Genomic DNA, 19,273 nt, shown 5'->3' with positions numbered 1-19,273 from the left:
CAGTTTCAGATGTGCAACATCACAACTTCACTGTAACACAAAGGGATCAAACGGGGGACTTCGTTCCATGCTTTGGGCTGAAATAGATTTTGATTTACTCCAGAATTTTGGGTTGACACTGCATATATACAGAGCATTTCAGTCCTGCTGCAGCCTTTAACACATCCATACTTTGAATGTGGAGGACATGCAGGATACAAAAGGATCCTCAATATAGAAAATGACCATATTTACTGCAGAGCATTCAGATCAATACAGCATGTCACTGGAAGTGTGCTGGAAGAAACCACTGTGTAAGCAGCCTTTTTTTGGAGGGCTTGGGCAGACTGCGCAGACATTCACATCCTAAATGGGGTGCAGGGTAAGGTAACACAGAACACCACAAGTTTGAAATGAAGAAAGGGATTGAAATGCTCAAGTGCTCTGTTTTGGTCATCTGTAAGGTTCACGATTTACACAAACAGATGCACTGTTCTTGTATATAATGAGCACTTGATATCAAAGCATTCTGAGAACTGGCAACGCTCTTTCTGAAATTGCTGCTTTGGGTAATGTTCATGGTAAGAAAATTCAAAGTTGCTAAAATTATTTGAGCTGAACAGGGTCCATTTTATTTCTGAGGAATCGTATTTATCACGTAGCAGCTGATTAACACCCTGCAGACCCATTTAGCCCTTCTTTCCACAGCTGTGCTCTCTGTAAAGATCCTTAAATGTAAAGAATTCATTAATGGCAGATGCTGCTGTTCTGTGTGGCAACACATCCACTGAGTGTTTCCATTGGGATGATTTAGGGGAAAACAATTCGCTGCATTGCACGGTTGGTGGATTTAAAGCCGTCTTTCGTAACAGCGTTTTGTTTCGCTGAGAGAGAAAAAAAGGTGTGTTTTTGTACAGAGCATCCATTTTATGTTATGTATCTATAACGTACGTAGAAACGGAACTATCCTGGGTACTTTTTAGCTTGCATCAGCTCATCTATTTTTGATTAGAAGTTCCAAAACATTCTGGTTTAGAAACTTAAAAACCCAACCGCGGGGTGTTTCCTGTGCAGCGGAAGTCTGAAGTTCCTTGGTGCCGTGCTTTTCTCCTCGCTGTCACCCGCAGTGGCACCCTCCCGGTCCACGGTTCAAAGGGGGCAGCGGCTGCCCCCTGTCCCCGGGTGGATTTAGGGCTGCCGGCCCCGCTGGACACCGCTGCCGCCGCGGTTGGCTGAGGCACCTGCGGGAGGAGCTGCGTGAGTAACGGTGGCACTGGCGGGGGCGCGGCGCCCCGGGCACCGCTGCGGCTCCCCCCGCCCGTACCTGCCCCGCGGGGGCCGCTTCCCGCCCGAAGCGGGGCCGTCCCCACAGCACCCCAAGGGGCCTTGCCGAGGCCGCCGCCCCCCCCTCACGGCTCCGCGGCGGGGCGTGGCCAACCCTGCACCGGGGGCGCGGCTGCCCCCACCGCTGCGCCCGGTGCTCGGCGCGGGGCCGGGAAGCAGCGGGGGCCGTGCCCCAGCCATGGCCGAGTGCGGGGCCCGGCTGCGCTGCGGCCGCCCCCTGCTCCTCCTCACCTGCTTCTTCGCGCCCTTTCTCGGCCAGCCCGGAGCCGGCCCCGCCGCTCGCGCCCCGCACACGGGTAAGGCGCTTCAGGGCGGGTGAAGGGCAGCGGGGCGCCGGGATGGGGCCGCCAGGGAGGAGGGAGGAGAGGGCGGCTGCTTCGGCGGGGAGCCGGGACGGAGTCGGAGGGCACCTCTGAGCCCCGGGTCCGCGTAAGCCTGCCAGAGACCAGGGGTCTGCCGAGCCGCCGCCGCCGCCTCCCCGCCTGTGCCGGTCCTGGGTCCGCAGCGCGGTGGGCAGCGGCGGGAGGAGGGCGCGTGCCCTGAGGGGAGCGTGGCGGGCTCTGCGTGAGGGGAGAGCGCTGCCGGGGCTGAGGCGGCCGCGCACCGCGAGGGCAACTTTTGGGCGGAGGAGGAGGAGGCGAGGCCGCTGCCGGGGCTGGTGGCCGGTGGAGCGGGGTTGCGGCGGTGCCCGAGGGGTGCTGAGGGACGGGTGAGCGTTTACAAACACTGACGTGACCCTGCGGAGGCCGCGGTGCCACGGGGCGGCTTTTGGGGTGCGCCACGTTTCATCGCCCGGGTGTTAACGCTTCCTAAACGAGTATATAGCGATCTGCGGGTGCCGAGGCTGTCGGCGTTTGCGCTGCCCGCCCGCTCGGGAGAGCGGCAGGTGCAGGTTGGTGGTGCGTGCACTTGTGTTAGCCCCTGCTGGGGGTAAATTGACGCGATGTATGGGAACGATTGCAACGTCGCCTGTGGATCGGGCTGCACAATGTTCCTCTGAATGACTTACAACAGAATTGGTTTTAGTTTGCTTATGCATCGTTTCTTTAACTTCAGAAGAGCCGGTCCCCTCTTCCGTCAGGATGCTGCTTTCAGAGTTGAAGGATGTAAAGTAGCACATGAGGCTGAAGTGCTTATAAAATTACACCGAGATTAAAGGAGCAAAATCGATGCTCTTTCAAAGAACTATTTAGAAATAGTTACTTTAAAGCATTGCTTTTGTGTAATTTACGGGTACTTTGTGAGGAGTTCTGCAGAATGTCTCGGAGTCATAACTGCAGTGCTCACAAGCAGAAAGGAAATGAATGAAGAATAAAACCGACCTTTTTAATATTAGCTCAAAACCGGGAAAAAAAAAAAAAAGATTGTAAGTATGGTTTATAGAGAGCAAATTGTATCGACATCTTGGGTTTAATTCCACATACGGAACCGCAGCCTGGTTTTGCTAAATGTGGTTTAAGAGATTATTCTTTGTCTCGGTATTTGGAGAAGTGGTGTTTCTCCTCATGAGAGAAGGTAGTCCTGTAGGAGATGATTGCATTGTATGATGTATGTATGACTGTTTAGAGTTAACTGCAGTCAGGTTAAGCCAAATTTTGCCTTTTGGCACTAGCCAACAGTTTTGATTTCATTGAGAACTGGTCACAGGATCAGATTTTCTTTTCACATTTTGCTTGGTCTAAAATCAAATGAAATCTGCTGTTAAGAAGATGCAAAATGTTACAACTTTCTATTATTAAAATACAGGGCCAATGGAAATAATCTAGATCAGACTATCATGTACATACGGTTACCATTATTTTAGAGGTGTTGGTTTGCATGTGGTACAGTAATCATTTTAATGAGTGAACGTGGTTTGTGGACATGACTTGGGTTTTGATACTTTAAGAGTACTTGTAAATGAATTTGTTTTTTCTTTCAGTTAGTAGTCCAGAGGTGAACTAATCCTTTATCCTGGGTAACTCTGATTTGACCAGACAGAATTCATGCTCATTTAAAATACAAACAAGTTGTAAGTTTTGTTCTTTGCTCTTAATCTAATAGGCAAGACTTAAATGCACAAATTGAATTGGTTGAAGCACCACCTATACTGTGTGCACCTATACGGTACCGCTGTGCTGTGCTGCAGACCTGTGGTAGTGTTTTCTTGAGAGTTCATACACCCAAGCTTTCTCCACTCAGTTTAATAGATTGGATCCTTCTCCCTGGCAAACAGGAGCCTGCAAACCTTCCCTCTTGTAGGGGTTTCTTGTGATTTTCCTTTTAAAATATTTTGGGCTTTCTTTAGAGATTCTTAGTAAGAGAAATGTGAGCATTGATTTGAGGAGAAATGCCTGTGCTGATTTTGTAGGAGCTGCAGAAGGAAGTACTCAGTTTCCCACTTTTCAGAATGGTGAAACCTGATTTTTGTATGATAGTGTATATTCTGACATCTACTCTGCATCTGATTCCTGAACAGGGTATCTTATTTCTGTTAGCCATAGGCTTGTATGTTCCAGTGTATCCAAGACTGGAATTGAGCTGTACAAGCAAAATGCTTCTGTGGCAGAAGTTACTGCCAAGTGAAGAACATCTGCAGCACCCAGGACTGCACTGGCAACTTGGGAGAAGCCCAAAGCCTGAAGCTCATTGGCTTACATAAATTTTGGATTTGTGTTTACTTTGATGATGCATCCCGTCTAAATCAGTATGAATCGATGGTTCTAATTTTAAGAATCTACGTGCTTGTTCTTCCTTTTACTCCTTGTGCTTTCCACACTTGTAAGCATGCTTTTGCTGCTTGCATTCAGCATACGTCAATGTAGTCTTCATAGTCCATCTTCAGTCCCTATTGACTGGTCAACAGTCAGTGAAAACCATGCAATTCTTAAAAGCGGTCTAAAGAGAGATGGCAAAATCCTGGATCTGTTACAATAAAAGTCCCCCTGGCTTCAGAGCGAGCAGGATTTTTACCCTGAGACATCCTGAAGTGAGGCAGCCTTTTCATGAGCTCTGGCTGTTGGGCAGTGGGAAGGGATTACAGTTCTGTCTGCTCAAAGCTGAGTGGAACATGTTAGTGTTGATGAACTGAGGAGGAAATGCTGTGCCATGCCACGGGCCTGTAATGTTAGTGCTGTAGGTGGCTGTTAATCAGGATACTGCTGGTGGCAATAGCCTCAGTGTAGAGTTCAGGAAGCTGTTCGGCATGCAGTGTGGTTTACAGTAGATTCCATAGCACGGGTATTTGAAAAGGAATGGTTTGTGCTCCAGTTAGATCTTAATCTAAACGGTGTAATTGATAGTATCTATTTCTTGATTAGCTACAAACTACACGGCAGTATATTATGCCATTATTAATCAAACTTGTAAATGCATTAATTATTATGGGCCATAATTATCCCTTGATATTCAGCTATTAGGGAATAGTTAATAGTTAATTCTTTGACATTATCAAGCCAGAAATTTTAATCTTTTAAATTTGAGTGTAAGAAACATCTTTCCTGCTTTCAATGTGCAGTTCTTGTACCTCTGTTTGTATTGGTAAGTGCTAAGCAGTATTGCAAGAACCTATCCTTGATAGGTTCATGTCCACAGTACACCATTTGATTTTGCTACCGATCAGCAGGAGACTGATGTGCTGGGTAAGAGAGAAGGCAGAAATCCTCCCAGTAACTTGAAAGCCATGGAACAATCCTTAAAATCCCTGAAGCAGCTAGCAGCTGCCAGGCATCAGGGGTTGAAATACAAGGCTGTCACTTTTGTACTCTCAACTTTAGAAATCACAAGACAAGCTCTGAACTAAATCTGAACTAAATCTGACTACTTAATATTTGTCTTTAGAAATCACAAGACAAGCTCTGACAAATCTGAACTAAACCCAGATTTGCAGAAAATCCACCCAAGAAATGGTCAAGAATAGCCACCTTTTCCTGCTTGTAGGTGTAGTGATGGGCTTTGGCCTTACGTTTGAACAGGGGAGAAAAGGTACTTCTAGGAAGTACAGAATTTAATAGCTGGCTTTTCTGACTCTTGTTCAGTAAATTGAACAGAGTTTGTAATCCTGCTTAGACTCACAGACATTCTAGTAAAAGTGATTTCGATGTCTCTAAATGATTACTGTTAACCAAATGTTTGACTCTTAGCGGTTGAATTCTTGGCAATTGCTAAAGCATAGAAGGAGAAGTAGAAAGCATGACTCACCATCCTTTTAAAGGAAGCGGGGAATCAGTACAGAAATAGAACTTCCATTCTATACTTAATTTGATATGTTACATATCTTTTCTGCTTAATGAAGTAGTTGTGGGAGATTCTTTAAAATGTAAAGGGAGGCTCAGACAGAGAGGTCTGTGTTGTTAATACTCAGCATGATCTTGTTCTTTTTCCTGTCTGCTGCAATATAAAGGTGACTTGTAGTTAGAATTGTCACCAGCTACCAAATACTGTGATGTGAATAGATTTTTGGGGGAACAGCTGTAAACTGAAAGGAGGAAAAGCTCTGATGTCCGCTGTAGGACAAGTTTGTAAGAAAGGTGGAAAACTCTTCTTTCCTCTCAAAATGACCACTGAACAGTTTGAGAGTCAGGTTTAAACAGTTACCATTGTGCTTCTAGGCTTCAAAGTGCTTCTATTGTTATAAATCATGTAAAATGTGTTAGTTTAAAAACAAATAAATCACAGCATCATCTGAACAAATACACTAGTGTGTACTGCAGGCAGGTGTACTGTATATATCCATTCACCTTCCTAGTTTGTAGGCAAACTATTAGTTGTCTTGTAGTTTGTCATAGTTAGATTTGTGGATAACAGTTTATATGTTACGATAGCACACTGTTAAAAATTGAATGTTAACTACAAAGTATGGATATTTTTCTAAGCTTACTGTCCTTATAGTGTTCTCTTTCATTACACTAGGATACGATTATCAATCTGCATTAGAAAAATACGTTCCTTCTGAGTCCACATCTTAACATTAGGACATTCAGCTTCTAAAAGTGACCATTTCCCTGCTCCTGTGATCGCTCTTGAAAATGCAGGCAGAAGTGATCCAAAGAAAAACCTGAAATCAGTAACACTCAATTATAGCAATTAGAAAATGCTTTGAGCAAACTATTTAAAGTGAGAGGACCAGTGATGCACGTGCGATGCCGATGTGGCTCTTAGACCCTTTATATAAGGAAGCACAGAGAGATATAGCGTTCAAAGGAAGTTTATTTTGAGAAACATGGACTGTGATGTACTCTCATTAAAAAACAAACAAACAAAATGACATGAAAAGATATGAGGCATAGCTGTAACAGTAAAAGTTCCACTGACAATTCTATGAAAAGAATACTGCTGCTAAATTATATGAAGATCCTAATAAATTTCATCCTGTAATTGGTACAGTAAGAAATAATGTAAAAAGATGGATTTTACAAAAGAATAGCACTTCTGTAATTTAACTGAAGCATTCAGAAAAGCCTGCCATTAGCAGCAATGGTGGAACCTTTACTTGAGGATGTTAACCAAAGGAATAGACATGTGCATGTTCTGTCATGCATCTGAAACCCATGTAATGCTTCCTTCTCTTTTCTAAGTAGCTCTTTCAAAGTACTTTGATTAAATGTTTTGGGAGGAAATGTTAGATTTGGTTTTTTAAATACTATTGTGCTGAGGTCAGCTGTGTAATTAGAATTTCTACTTAATATTTGTCAGAAGTGTGTTCCAACTAGTTCAAAGTTGAAAGGATTTGAATCATTGGTGTGCTTTGTGCATAGATGTTTGTCTCCTTTTTCAGAATTCTGCCATCCAATGTTTTCTTATGTGATTGAGGGGGTTTTGCTGCTGATGGAATCATGCTGAGAGGGAGTGAACGGAGAAGAGTTTCAGGTGTCAGTTATAAAGTAAACATTGTTAGAATTTATCACTGAACGATATAGACAGCTACCTTTGATTTAGACTAGAGAAGTTACCTGACCTCAACAGAAATAAAGCCACACAAATACAGGCATGCATAGAATTGCTACAGATCTAATTTTTATTCAGTACAGTGAGGTAGTAGCAGGGAGAAGTGCTTCCATAATCCCTTACCTTCTGATTTAGTATGAGATTTGTACTGCAGGTTAGTTCGTTGCTAATCTTGCTAGTCACAGGTTCTAACCACTTTCTAATTTCCTCCAACCAGCATAGCTAGTCTGCAGCCTTTAGGCACTAGCTGCATTTTACCTCTTTTCCTCTCTTCTGTTTGTTTTTGTGCTTACCACCAGTTCTTCTTTTTTTTTGTTGGGATTGATACCCCAGTATTAAAATCTTAAAAGCACACAGACAAGTGAAATCAAAGATATATGGTCTGTGTAACAAGTGAGCTGAGTGGTCCTACTGAATAAAATATGGAAATGTAGGGGTGGTTATTGATTTTACTTTTGTCAACTGTTAATACCTGGTTACTGCAGCCTCCTCATGGGGCATTCCTTTGTACAAGCTGCCTTTTATAGACAACTATGCCCCAGCTTATTAAATAACAAAATAAATTAGAAATATGAAGAAGTGTGGCTATTTCTGTGATAGAAAAAAACCCACCAAAACAGTTTAACTGTATTGTTACTCAGTGAGTATACTGTAGGTGCAAGCATGGAATATTTGAAACCCCTCCCATAAGTATCTGAAAGTGGTAAAGGAACATATTCCCATTCAACGTAACTAGGAAGATGCTGTGTTTTAAGAGAAGCTTAATCTGGAAATAGCATCTACCCTGAAGGTGCTGTGTTTCTGTACAGAAGGTCATCTTACAGGAACACAGGACTGGGGAAAGTGCAACTTTGCCTCTGCATTGCTTCAAGGTCAATTAGTGGCGAGAGAATACCCAGCTGCAGAGTCATGCTCAGATTGCACAAAAAACTCAGCTGAGATTGTAACCGTAAAAGGGAAATGTAATTAATGCTAATACGAAAATCGAGTATTTTTGAAACATTAGGCTGAAATATTCACAAAACATCCATAATTCAGGAAATAGGGATATAGAAATAGAGAAATTAAGTTGCGTCTTCAGGAAACGTTGTTTTGGATGTCTGTAAGAAGTAGGACTTGGCAAATCTATGTATAGTTACAGGTAAGAAAGATTCCTTGGCTAGTAAGGATACACTGAACCTAAGGTATCAATAAAAATAAACGTATTTTAACCTAATAACTGTGAAGGTAATGTGTGTGTGTGTGTAACGTCTTGTTACTGGTTCCATTTTGGCAGTAATTCTTCTGTCCTGTGTGTTTTCATGTATCCATCTAAGGTGTGCCCAATTGTACAATGCAAGTTGCTCATTAGTTTTCTGCTGTTACACAACCCACCTGTCAAGAACCTCAAAAAGGAAAGATGTTAAGTTGTTGAGCATGTACAAATAATGCATCTTGAATAACACTAGGATTGTGAATTAATGAAATACACTGTAAACAGGTGTAGATTTGTGTTTTGAAACAGAAGGGTGAACTGTCTTAAAATCCAAATGTAGATCTGGCCTGCAACAGCAACCATTCAGTAGCAGTATGGTAAGATTTGGAGGGAGAAGGTGTCTTGTTGCTCCCACTTTGCTGATTCTATTCCCGAAGCTACATTTTGCTTTTGTTCCTACTATGAAATTTCAGAGAAAATCCAGTTAGTATTCACAATAAGTAACACTAACTTCCCCAGACCTGCAGTGCAGAAGGCAGGGAATTCTCCTGTGATTGGGCTTTGCAGCACTTTGGATGTTCTGCCCAAAGGATCTGCTGATCTTTGCAGCGCAGCAGAAAGTGGCTGCTGTCACTAAAGCACTTTGAAGAATGGGAGGGAACTTAAGACTTCAGCTGCCTGTCTCAGTTGTCTGGGCTGCAGTGGTCGGAGTCACACAGGAGTAGGTCCATCTAAATTAATGGTTTAAATGGTGTTAGCCAAGCCTCTGCACCAAATGCAAGGCAGCAACCCCCTGATCCAATTCAGAGGTGGATTCTGGAGGCTGTGTTGGAACATGCACTGGTACCCTGTGCAGTGATGATGCTCCCAGGTACAACTGACAGTTTAGTAATCCCAGGCAACTCTGAAATTTTAGCCCTCTGCAGTATCTAATAATCTCTGATTTGCTGAATGTTAATGGTACAACTCCAAATAGAAATTGTTCAGACTGCCTTTGATTGATGCTCTTGTTTCCTTTACCTTATTTTATGAGCAAGGTTAAATGCCATCAGGGGGTTTTCTGCGTATATTTTTCAGCACTTTATCTACTTCTGTTATGTCCAGTAAATTCACCTCTTTTCCAAACAAAATAATGTTAATCTTTTAAATCTCTCCTTGCATGGATGACTGTCCCTGGTTTTAATCTGTTTATGACATTCTCCAGTGCTTTTCTGCTTCTGATATATCTTTTTTTAGATGGATGCTGTTAGTGAGCACATTGTTTCTAGAGAGGTCACGCCATACATTTATGTAATGGTATAGTATTTTAAATCTGCATTAAAAAGAGATGGTTGTGAGTATCTTTCTTTGGTTTACTTTGTTCCCAAAACTAACTAGTTAGGTCTTTTCTCAGCAGTATTTTCAGTCAGTTTAAATTTCATTGGTGAGTAGCAAAAATTTTTGTCCAGGGCAAATGTTCATGTCTTCTGGTGGTTGCTCTGACTTCTGTCTGGCGACTGGAGACCCTTTTGGAGCTTTGCCCTTCAAAAGGCCAAATGTGTGTTGCTCGTGCTGCTTCTTGAGGCAGTGGTCTTCTTCAGGTCTTTCACACTGCCTTTGAAAGCTGTTCAAGTTACCTAGCTAGACACTGGTTTTGCTTTTTTTTGCCTCCCCTCTTCATATCTTCCCCAAGTTTGTCCTTCTTTTGTTATTTAGGATTATGTATTAGGATATATATGTTTTTCGTGTTTTTTCTCCCATGGTTTCTCTTAAGCTTTGCCTTTTTTGGGGGTAGCAGGGTATCTACTGTTGCACTTCACTGAAACCACATTGGTAAACCCCTCATTTTTTGTGGATTTCCAAGATAAAGGCCAGTGGTTGCTTCACTGGGGTGCTTTAGGACAACTTGCATCTCTTTTATAGGCTCCGGGCTGCTCTCTGCCTGCAGTTTGTACATTTCCCTTCCACCCCCCAAAGCTCTGCCCTGTATTCCATTCCTGCAGGAAACAAAAGAAGACCTTTGGTTTCCACTTCTTCGTAAGCTATACAAAGATTTTTTTTTACCATTCCATTCCATCAGCAGCCTCCAGGCACTGAAATGACTCCTTGAGGACAGTGAAAAAGAATTAACGGAATGTATACATTTACTTAACTAGAAAGGTGCCTTACAGTCAATATAACATTAGAATAGGTGGAGGATAAACTGGTAAATGGGTTGGCACATGTATTTAAGACACCAGTGTAGGGAGAAATGTTCTGCAACTACTACAAAGCTTATACATCATAGATGTGACGAAACTTTGAAGAAATAATGTACAAAACATGAAGAGACTGATGTTTCAAGCTGGAGTGAGAGTTAAACAACATGCTAGAGACCTGTAGAGTATGGATGGAAGCTTTAAAAAGTACCACCTTGTTGTACAATGATAGAACTTCATTCCCTCATAGATAAGCTTTCAGTTTTAGTGAAGTTCCATAGAAGCACCGGGTAAATGATACAAGTGCATTTTGCCTTTGTTACTAAAATTATCTTAGTGTACTTAAGAGATACTGGTTTTAAGAGATAATGATATGAAGATGCTAATAAAACCTGTATGTGTGTGTTATATATAAACCTATATATAATACAGATTTGTATCTATAATTCTATAAAATTCTACTTCCAACATCTGTGTCATGCTTCCAGAGGAATGGGGCTAGAATGAGAAATTTAACTCTGCATAAACATAGCTGTAGGTCTTTGAACACAGGAATGCAGATACACACTCTTCATTTAAAGCAGGGTTAATTAATTCTTATTTTTTTATATAGGTATATCTGAACCTTCTTTTATTGCTAAAAGTGAAGATCGCTTGTTTAAACATTTATTTGAAGACTATCAAAGATGGGTTCGTCCAGTGGAACGCTTGAACGACACAATAAAAATCAAGTTTGGCCTTGCAATCTCCCAGCTAGTAGATGTGGTATGTCTAGTATATTATTTGGGAGTTTTGATTGCTTGTTTGTTCTCCCCATTCTTAAAATCCTGCAAGATAATGTCATATGAAGTAACTGTGCATATTTTAGCTTAAACACAATAGATGAAACCTCTAGAATTATTATCAGCATAATAAAAAATGCGTTGTAGATGGGGCACAAAGAAGTGACGGCAGAGGTTGGGAAGGCAAACGGCTCTTAGGTTTAGTGGTTTGGTTTTTTTGGATGGGGAGAATGTCAGTGAAATTCTTAAGCCCAGGGATTTAGTTGTGTTTTAATTTATTTATTCAGTGGGAAAACTTCATAATTTTAACCTTTTATCAGTCTAATGTCTGTAAAATTCAGGAACACTTGCAAACACTGCTTGTTTTTTTTCCCCCTTTAAGCAGCAAAAACCCCTTAATCCCTCAAATGTACCACTTCCATAATAAGGAATACTATCTCTTGGATGTAGATATTGATACACATGTGATATGTATCACATGTAGCCTGTGATGGAGAAGAGATCAACCAGATTATTTTTCCACTTCAGAATATTTTGTACAAACTGAATTCAGTACTTATAACTGTAAGAGGAGTTTTTCTTCCACATGGTGGCTGTTCCTTTATGTTTCCATAGAAAACCAGTAAGACTGCATAAAATACACTCCAAGAAAAAAAATGGAAGGAAGGAAAGAGACATAGAAGGGGAAATATCTCACTGTTAACAGCTGAATAATCAAATGTCATAATTCTAGTGACTGGAATGCTTTTAGAAGTGTGGTTTGCATTTGAAGTTACAGACCTCTGAGCTAGCACTAGTTACTATGAATGTACTGTGCAAATTTTTGACATCAAATATACTTTATTTTTCTAGGATGAGAAAAATCAATTGATGACAACAAATGTCTGGTTGAAGCAGGTATGTGTCAAATAGAGATGGAAAATTGTGAAGCTTTGTAAGTGTAGGTCAAAAGTTGGAGGAAACTTTTCTAATTCATTGTATATTTGAAAAGCCTTATCTGTAGCATGAATTTTTATTTTACATAGTTACTTTAAAAACAATCCCTAGAAATGCTTTAAAGGATTATTTGTTAGAAAAACTCTTAAAAACCCAACCAAACAAAAAAGATACATATAGAAAAAATTACAATGTGAAGAAATCTGATAACGGCATCGCATGGCTATTTAATATTCCAAGGTGTGTATATCCAACCATGAAAGTTACTGCTTCAGTACATAAGTTTTCTTTCTTTATTAAAAAAGGATGGGTTTGTGTAGTCTTTTGTATAACAGTTTTTTAATATCTCTCTCGTATGTGGTGTTTGAGATGATCAGATAAACATCACTGAAGAATTTCACTTTCAAAGTTTTATATGTTTGCTATATAGAACTACCTTTTCCTCTTAAGTGTGGGCAGGAAAAGGCCTCAGGTTTTATACTAGTCAGAATCCAGTGATAAACTAAGCGGCCACTTTAACCTGGGAAATGCTGCCCACAGATCATTCTTGATTTAACTTAGAAGAATGTCTGCACACCCTGATTATACTTACTGGCTTCCTGAATTACTTTTGTTGGGCTATTTCTTTGGTTTTTTCCTCCCTGTTGCTTCCCATTCCCTTCTTTACAAGTAAGCGTAATTTTAGGGCAAGTTTTTCTTTTCCGGAAAGCTTTGAGACTGCTCAGCAAGTATGAGATGGCAACATGTCAACGAAAGCGCATTGTGCCCTCTTAAGAGTTTCTGCAGAACTTATTGCAGTTGAATCAGTCCAAATAAGAGGAGAACTGACCTAAATATGTATTTAAAATTCTATGCGATGGTAAATTCTTAGCAATGTGAATTTTTCCTCTTGAGCTTTTAGTTCAAATATAAAATTCCCAAAGTACCACTATGCTTTTAGTGGGGCTATTTTCAGTGTTGTTGGTAGAAATAGGAACAACTGTCATGTGAGAGTTGCAGCATGATTTTTTTTGTGATGAAAATGTTTGTTACTTCCGATCAGCTTCCAAAGTCACTGCTATTCATTCAGAATTTATGTCTATAAATATTGTATAGACAACATTTAATTGTCTATGCATTATAATAGCTCTTATTTATGTATACATGCTTTAAATAAAGATTTTAATTTCCTCAGTTTGGTACAGAAATACTGTCAAGTGGCTCTTGCAACAGAAGACAGTGGATGAAGTAAAAAGCTGTCTGTTCAGCAAATTCACTGTGCTATGCAAATTTTAGAAGCCTGTTTGATCTGGTTTTAATTGCATTTGTATGTATCTTCATCCAGTCCTGCCCTGCTTAAACCAACTTTCCCAAAATAATAATTGTTATGTCTCTTATACCCACAGGAATGGATAGATGTAAGATTAAGGTGGAATCCTGAAGACTATGCTGGAATAACGTCTATTCGTGTCCCATCAGATTCTATTTGGATTCCAGATATTGTGTTGTATGACAAGTAGGATTTTTATCTTTTCATATAAAATACATTTTCTTCTAACTTTACTGTCCAAGCTGCTTCTAGGAGGTTCATTGGGTAGATAAGGGTAGAGCTAAGTATTCAGTAGAGCTGTGGAAGAATTTGCCTCTGCAAATGTATTTGATTGTCATGTTAAATGTTAAATGTTTTGCTTTGCTTCTGTATGGAATATCTAGTCTCTCTGAAAAGTTTATTTCTATTTCTTCATGCAAACTCTTTTTTTAATTGAAAAGCCATGTCTTGCACAGTGCTGGGTACAAACTAATAGTGTAGAGTGGTGGGAGGGAAGCAACTAATTCCTGCTGTTGTAAGTCATATTTAGGATGGATTTAGAATGAAGTACACTCAGCTGTAATGGTTTGGGTTTATTTTTTTTTCTTTGAGACTTAACAGATTTTTAGAATCTTTGTGCTTTTATATTTCGTGATTGGTGAGGCAGGAGGAAACGCTGTTGCAGAGATTGTGTTGCTGTAAATTCAAGTTGGAGGTGGCACACGTGTTATTTTGCCTGTTCTGGGAACTTTTTGTTGTTCAATAATTATCATTTGGCCAAATTGAGAAGTCTTTGTGCCGTATTCCCAGTAGAGACCAGAGTTTGGTCATGCTATTAGAGATCAGGATTTTTACAATCCTTTCATAAGTCATTGGGACCCCAGAAAGTTGCACAGATCTTTTCATGACTTGAAAACATTTTTCACCCTCCTGAAGTTGGTTGTTTGTAAACTATTTACACATACAGAATGCTGGCTATGGAGAGGGAGAAGGGAGAAACAGCTGAGATGACAATAACAAAACATATTTTCTTATTTAAAACCACCCCCCCCACACACCCTCCCCACACTAATTTCATGCATCTATCTCTCTTCTTTCAGTGCAGATGGACGTTTTGAGGGAACATCTACAAAAACGGTGGTGAAATATGATGGCACCATTGCTTGGACTCCACCAGCAAACTACAAAAGTTCTTGTACTATCGATGTAACCTTCTTCCCCTTCGACCTCCAGAACTGCTCTATGAAGTTTGGCTCCTGGACTTACGATGGTTCACAAGTTGACCTAATTCTTGAAGATTATGACGTTGACAAAAGAGACTTTTTTGATAACGGAGAATGGGAAATAGTGACTGCAACAGGGAGCAAAGGAAATAGGACTGATGGATGCTGCTGGTATCCTTTTGTTACATATTCGTTCATAATTAGACGTTTGCCACTTTTTTACACATTGTTTCTCATTATTCCTTGTATTGGCCTTTCATTTCTGACTGTCCTTGTCTTCTATCTTCCTTCAAATGAAGGTGAAAAAATTTCACTTTGCACTTCAGTACTGGTATCTTTAACTGTGTTTCTTCTTGTTATTGAAGAGATTATTCCGTCATCTTCTAAAGTTATTCCACTTATAGGAGAATACTTGGTGTTTACGATGATATTTGTGACGTTGTCCATTGTGATAACTGTATTTGCTATCAATATCCATCATCGTTCTTCATCTACACACAACGCTATGGCACCTTGGGTTCGCAAGATATTTCTTCACAGACTTCCCAAGCTGCTTTGCATGAGAAGTCATGTGGATAGATACTTTCCTCAGAAGGAGGAAACAGGAAATATGAATGGATCAGAACCATCTAGGAACACCTTGGAAGCAGCTCTAGATTCTATCCGCTATATTAGAAGACATGTTATGAAGGAGAATGAAGTTCGTGAGGTGGGTGTTTTAGTCACATTACTCCATTTTTTTTTTAAACTGGAAATTAGAAAAGCAAGTAATGGTTTACTATGAAGTTGCATATTAAATGTGTGCTACGGGATTCCCAGTGTTTGTATTTCGCTGGAAGTTGTGTAATTATTTCCACACAGTGCAAGTGTGGAAGTACAAAAAGTAGAAGTATGGTATAATCCTGAGAATTCTTATAGGTACTGGGCTGATACAATACAGTCCTTGGGTTCTTTAGGGTTTTTTGCTTTCTTGTGCAGTTCTTGTTGTTAGTTGCACATTGTCAGAGATACCTGTCTGTTACAAGAGCAGGTACCGTAACTGTTACCTGCGGTGCTGCGGGATATTTTTGTGATGAGAGAAGTAGGTATTTTCCATTGTACTGTTGTACCTGAAGGCTATCTGAAAATGTATTTGCTTTAAAAGATTGCAAAGCATTATTTGGCAGCTTTCAATTCCAGATAAAACCAATTTTTAATGCCCTAGCTTGTATCAGTTTAAATACAAGCTGCAACTGTACATTGATCATTTTGTGCTGAGATCACACATGGACTAGATGAATTCTTGAGTGTTCTCTTCTAGCCTTATTATTTGTCCCTACATTAAATCAAAAGGTGTCAAAGGCTTTTTTTCAGTCTGTACATTTGCACTCTGACCTCTCCTTAATGGATGTTTACACCATTTGGGTAAGAGCATTATAAATCTGTTTTCGTACTGAGTTTTTTAAGCTAGCAGTGTTGGTACCTCAGAGACAAATGGTATTTTCAGGCTTGTGTAGAAATAGAGACATTTGTTGTGTGGTCTCATGATAATGCTATCTGTTTCTGAAGATTCTTGCGATCTATATGGAAGTGACAGTCTTCAAAATTGCTGGCTGCCAGGAACATGTTCTTACATGCTAGCCTAATAATAAGCTAACTCCTCTAATGTACCCTATCAGGACTCAATTCTGACATTATCACAAGGTATTCAGCCTAGATTTTGAATAAATCTATCTACTGTACTGCTGAAACAGCATTTAATACCCCTGCATTGCATAAACAACGCAAATAGAATAGTTTGATATTAAATATATAATTTAATGTAAAGTAAGAGTGGGTTTCCTTTTTCTTACTGAACTCACACTATTTGTGAGTGACAAAGAGGTGGTAAGTGGTTTTGTTTTTCAGGTGAAATGTTGTGACTCTAAACCTCAAAAATTAATATACAGCTAACTGGGGATACACTTGTAATTTATTATTTGGGCTCCAGAGAATGCAGGACTTAATTGAAAAAGTTGTTAATAAAACCTGCATGTCTCGTGCTGTTGTAGCCTTGCTTCTTGGGAAGCAGAAGTCTTAGGAAATGCGGATAGCTCCAGTTCAAGTCAAATACAATTGTTTGGCAGGGTTGAAATTTGCTTGCACAATTGTATCTGCTGTACTTGCAAAACTGTGTATGGGTATGAATAATACAATTGAGAGTACAGTGAGTACAGAAAGTCTGGGAGGTGTGCTTTGTGTGTGTGTGTGTGTGTGTTTTGTTTGGTTGGTTATGTATTTTTATACAACTTTTGCTTCTAGCTCCTGCCTGGCAATTCTGCTTTATGATGAGGCTGTGGCATGAATCCTAAATCCTGCAGTATGCTAGAAAATTGCATACTGGTTTCATCTCTCTGTAACTGAGAATGTTCAGTGCTTGTCAGGGTCAGTTTCTGCATTAAAATCTAGTGGTGGTCTGTATAGCTTACCCATTTTCATAGATGGAAGTTTGGTCCTGTTCTAGCCCATAGAGTTGTTATAAAAAGTTATTAATATGTGTTACCGATGAACATGATTGGAAAAATGTGATTAAGAATTGCAGGGTTTGGTACTGTATCTTTTACTTGCACATACTGACCCAACTCTCATATTCTTTGTTTTTTAGGTTGTTGAAGACTGGAAATTTATTGCTCAGGTGCTTGATCAAATGTTCTTATGGACTTTTCTTTTGGTTTCAATAGTTGGATCACTTGTGTTATTTATTCCTGTTATTCATAAATGGGCAAGTATAATAGTACCTACAAATATAGGCAGTACAAATGCATAAAATAGTTTTGGATCTGGGTCCTGCTAATATGGCTCAGGAGTTTTGCAGTAGCTCTATTTCCATGTATGTTCTTTGTAGGCATGTTTCTGATAGAGTAACAAGAAATCGAAACCCAGAAAATTATGTTTAATTTAAAGCATGGCATCCCTAGGACACATAGAAGTCAATTTGCTTATTGCCAGTCTAAGTTACCTTTAAATCAGGTCAGAATTAGAAGGATCTTCTCAAGCCCTTGCATGTATGATATGTCTGAAAACCATACACAGGCACTTGCTGCAAGGTCGAAGAATTTAGAATGTTTTTGTGATGATTGCTAGAGTCCAATTGTTAAATTATTGTAGGAATTGTTATATTGAATATTAAATACTTGCAGATATTAACACAGTAGAGTTGCTTATTTCAATTTCCTATAGTACACAAAAGAGAACTTTTAGTGGCTCTCTTGAATGTGTTGTAAAAGTATAAGGTTTATACGAAGTAAATTCAAAATAATAATAATACCAATAAAAATTCCTGTATATCCAACATATCAGTAAAAGTAGCAATCTGGCTGTGTTTTGCCTGTATTAATTCAATGGAATTTGCAGCTAAATTTCAATCCTTTTAGTTTTATTATACTAACACAAACATTTAATAGAGTAAACTTTATTAAAATGCCTGCAGGATACAGGTATATCGATATCTCTGTGTCAGTTATGGAGAAGAAGACAGACACAAATGAGTTCCCAAGTTGCACAGGTATTCTAATGGACCAGAACATTCAGATATATTTATTCTTGATGAAGGATTTGATACAGTCTGTTAGTTGAAAACAGGTTAATCATTTCCTGCCTTTGTGTGTTTCTCAGAATTAAGTTTTTAAGCACAATTAGAAGGAATATGGGGAATGCCTTTCTGAAGGAAATGGGTTGAAAACTACTATGCTGTGTAACCAAATTGAAATGATTGATATTTCACACAGTTGTTAAACTGGACTTAGAAATTTACCTTTTAATCGGTTCTCTCCATTATAGAACCACATGTAACTCTAAACAATGAGGACTTGTGTCTTCCCATGCTTTTTTTCTGAAAGTGCTGAAAACTAACTTGTAATTTTTAATCCATTAAGATACATTCTTTAAATACTGATTTTAAATGTAGTATGATGCCACCTTTCTTAAAAGCTTTATTTCTGGAAGAGACACTAAAATTGATGGGGGTTCTCCACCACCAAAGTTTTGTCAGTGCACTTCGTAGTGTTGCATCCTGCAGGGCTAGTGCAGTAATGCCAGGGTGGAGCAAGTCTTGGGAGGTCTTTATTTTTGTTTACTTAGATTTCTACATTAACATGCTTAGATTAGAAATGTAATGTAAATTGTGGTATCTTGGATAATTTAAGTTATGAATATGGAAAATGCATAAGTATTTCCCCCCATCTCTTTAAGAATAGTGCCATTTGGCACTGTACTGATCATAATGCTGATTGCTTATGTCATAACTTATAGATTATTGAATATTTATTTCAAATGTTTTTTTGTGTGTAGGACATTCTTGGGTTTGTGTAGCTTTTAAAGGCTCTTAAAATATGCCAGTTTATAATTAATTCTGATGATAAAGAGTCCCTCCTTCCTCTTCAGTTATACAATTACATCTAGCATTG

General features: G+C 39.6%; 1 protein-coding gene across 2 annotated transcripts; it reads left to right on the top strand.

Moving 5' to 3' along the window:
* The first annotated feature begins 1,428 nt into the window (after positions 1-1,428).
* CHRNA5 (cholinergic receptor nicotinic alpha 5 subunit) lies at positions 1,429-18,943 on the top strand. 2 transcript variants are annotated; one of them, XM_057424154.1, is made up of 6 exons: positions 1,429-1,619; positions 11,234-11,385; positions 12,255-12,299; positions 13,724-13,833; positions 14,727-15,558; positions 17,473-18,943. In XM_057424154.1, exons 1-6 carry the CDS (start codon positions 1,502-1,504, stop codon positions 17,632-17,634), a joined length of 1,419 nt encoding a protein of 472 aa, XP_057280137.1. In that variant the 5' UTR covers positions 1,429-1,501; the 3' UTR covers positions 17,635-18,943. The 2 variants fall into 2 exon arrangements, with proteins under 2 accessions (XP_057280137.1, XP_057280138.1); XM_057424155.1 differs by lacking the exon at positions 1,429-1,619 and adding an exon at positions 2,345-3,334.
* Positions 18,944-19,273: the final 330 nt, after the last annotated feature.

Source organism: Pezoporus wallicus, unplaced genomic scaffold, assembly GCF_028554395.1.
Source record: "Pezoporus wallicus isolate ANWC-B61680 ecotype Strahan unplaced genomic scaffold, APGP_CSIRO_Pwel_v1 contig_9449, whole genome shotgun sequence".
NCBI classification, from domain to species: Eukaryota; Metazoa; Chordata; class Aves; order Psittaciformes; family Psittacidae; genus Pezoporus; species Pezoporus wallicus.
Note: the sequence above shows the minus strand (reverse complement) of the source record. Positions and strands in the feature narration are given on the sequence as shown.

Bases quoted from the DNA above. Each gene is read 5' to 3' on its own strand.
- CHRNA5 (XM_057424154.1), top strand. From the start codon at position 1,502: ATGGCCGAGTGCGGGGCCCGGCTGCGCTGCGGCCGCCCCCTGCTCCTC. The intron at 1,620-11,233 runs GTAAGGCGCTTC...TTTTTTATATAG, and splicing joins CGCTCGCGCCCCGCACACGG to GTATATCTGAACCTTCTTTT. The intron at 15,559-17,472 runs GTGGGTGTTTTA...TTTGTTTTTTAG, and splicing joins AGGAGAATGAAGTTCGTGAG to GTTGTTGAAGACTGGAAATT.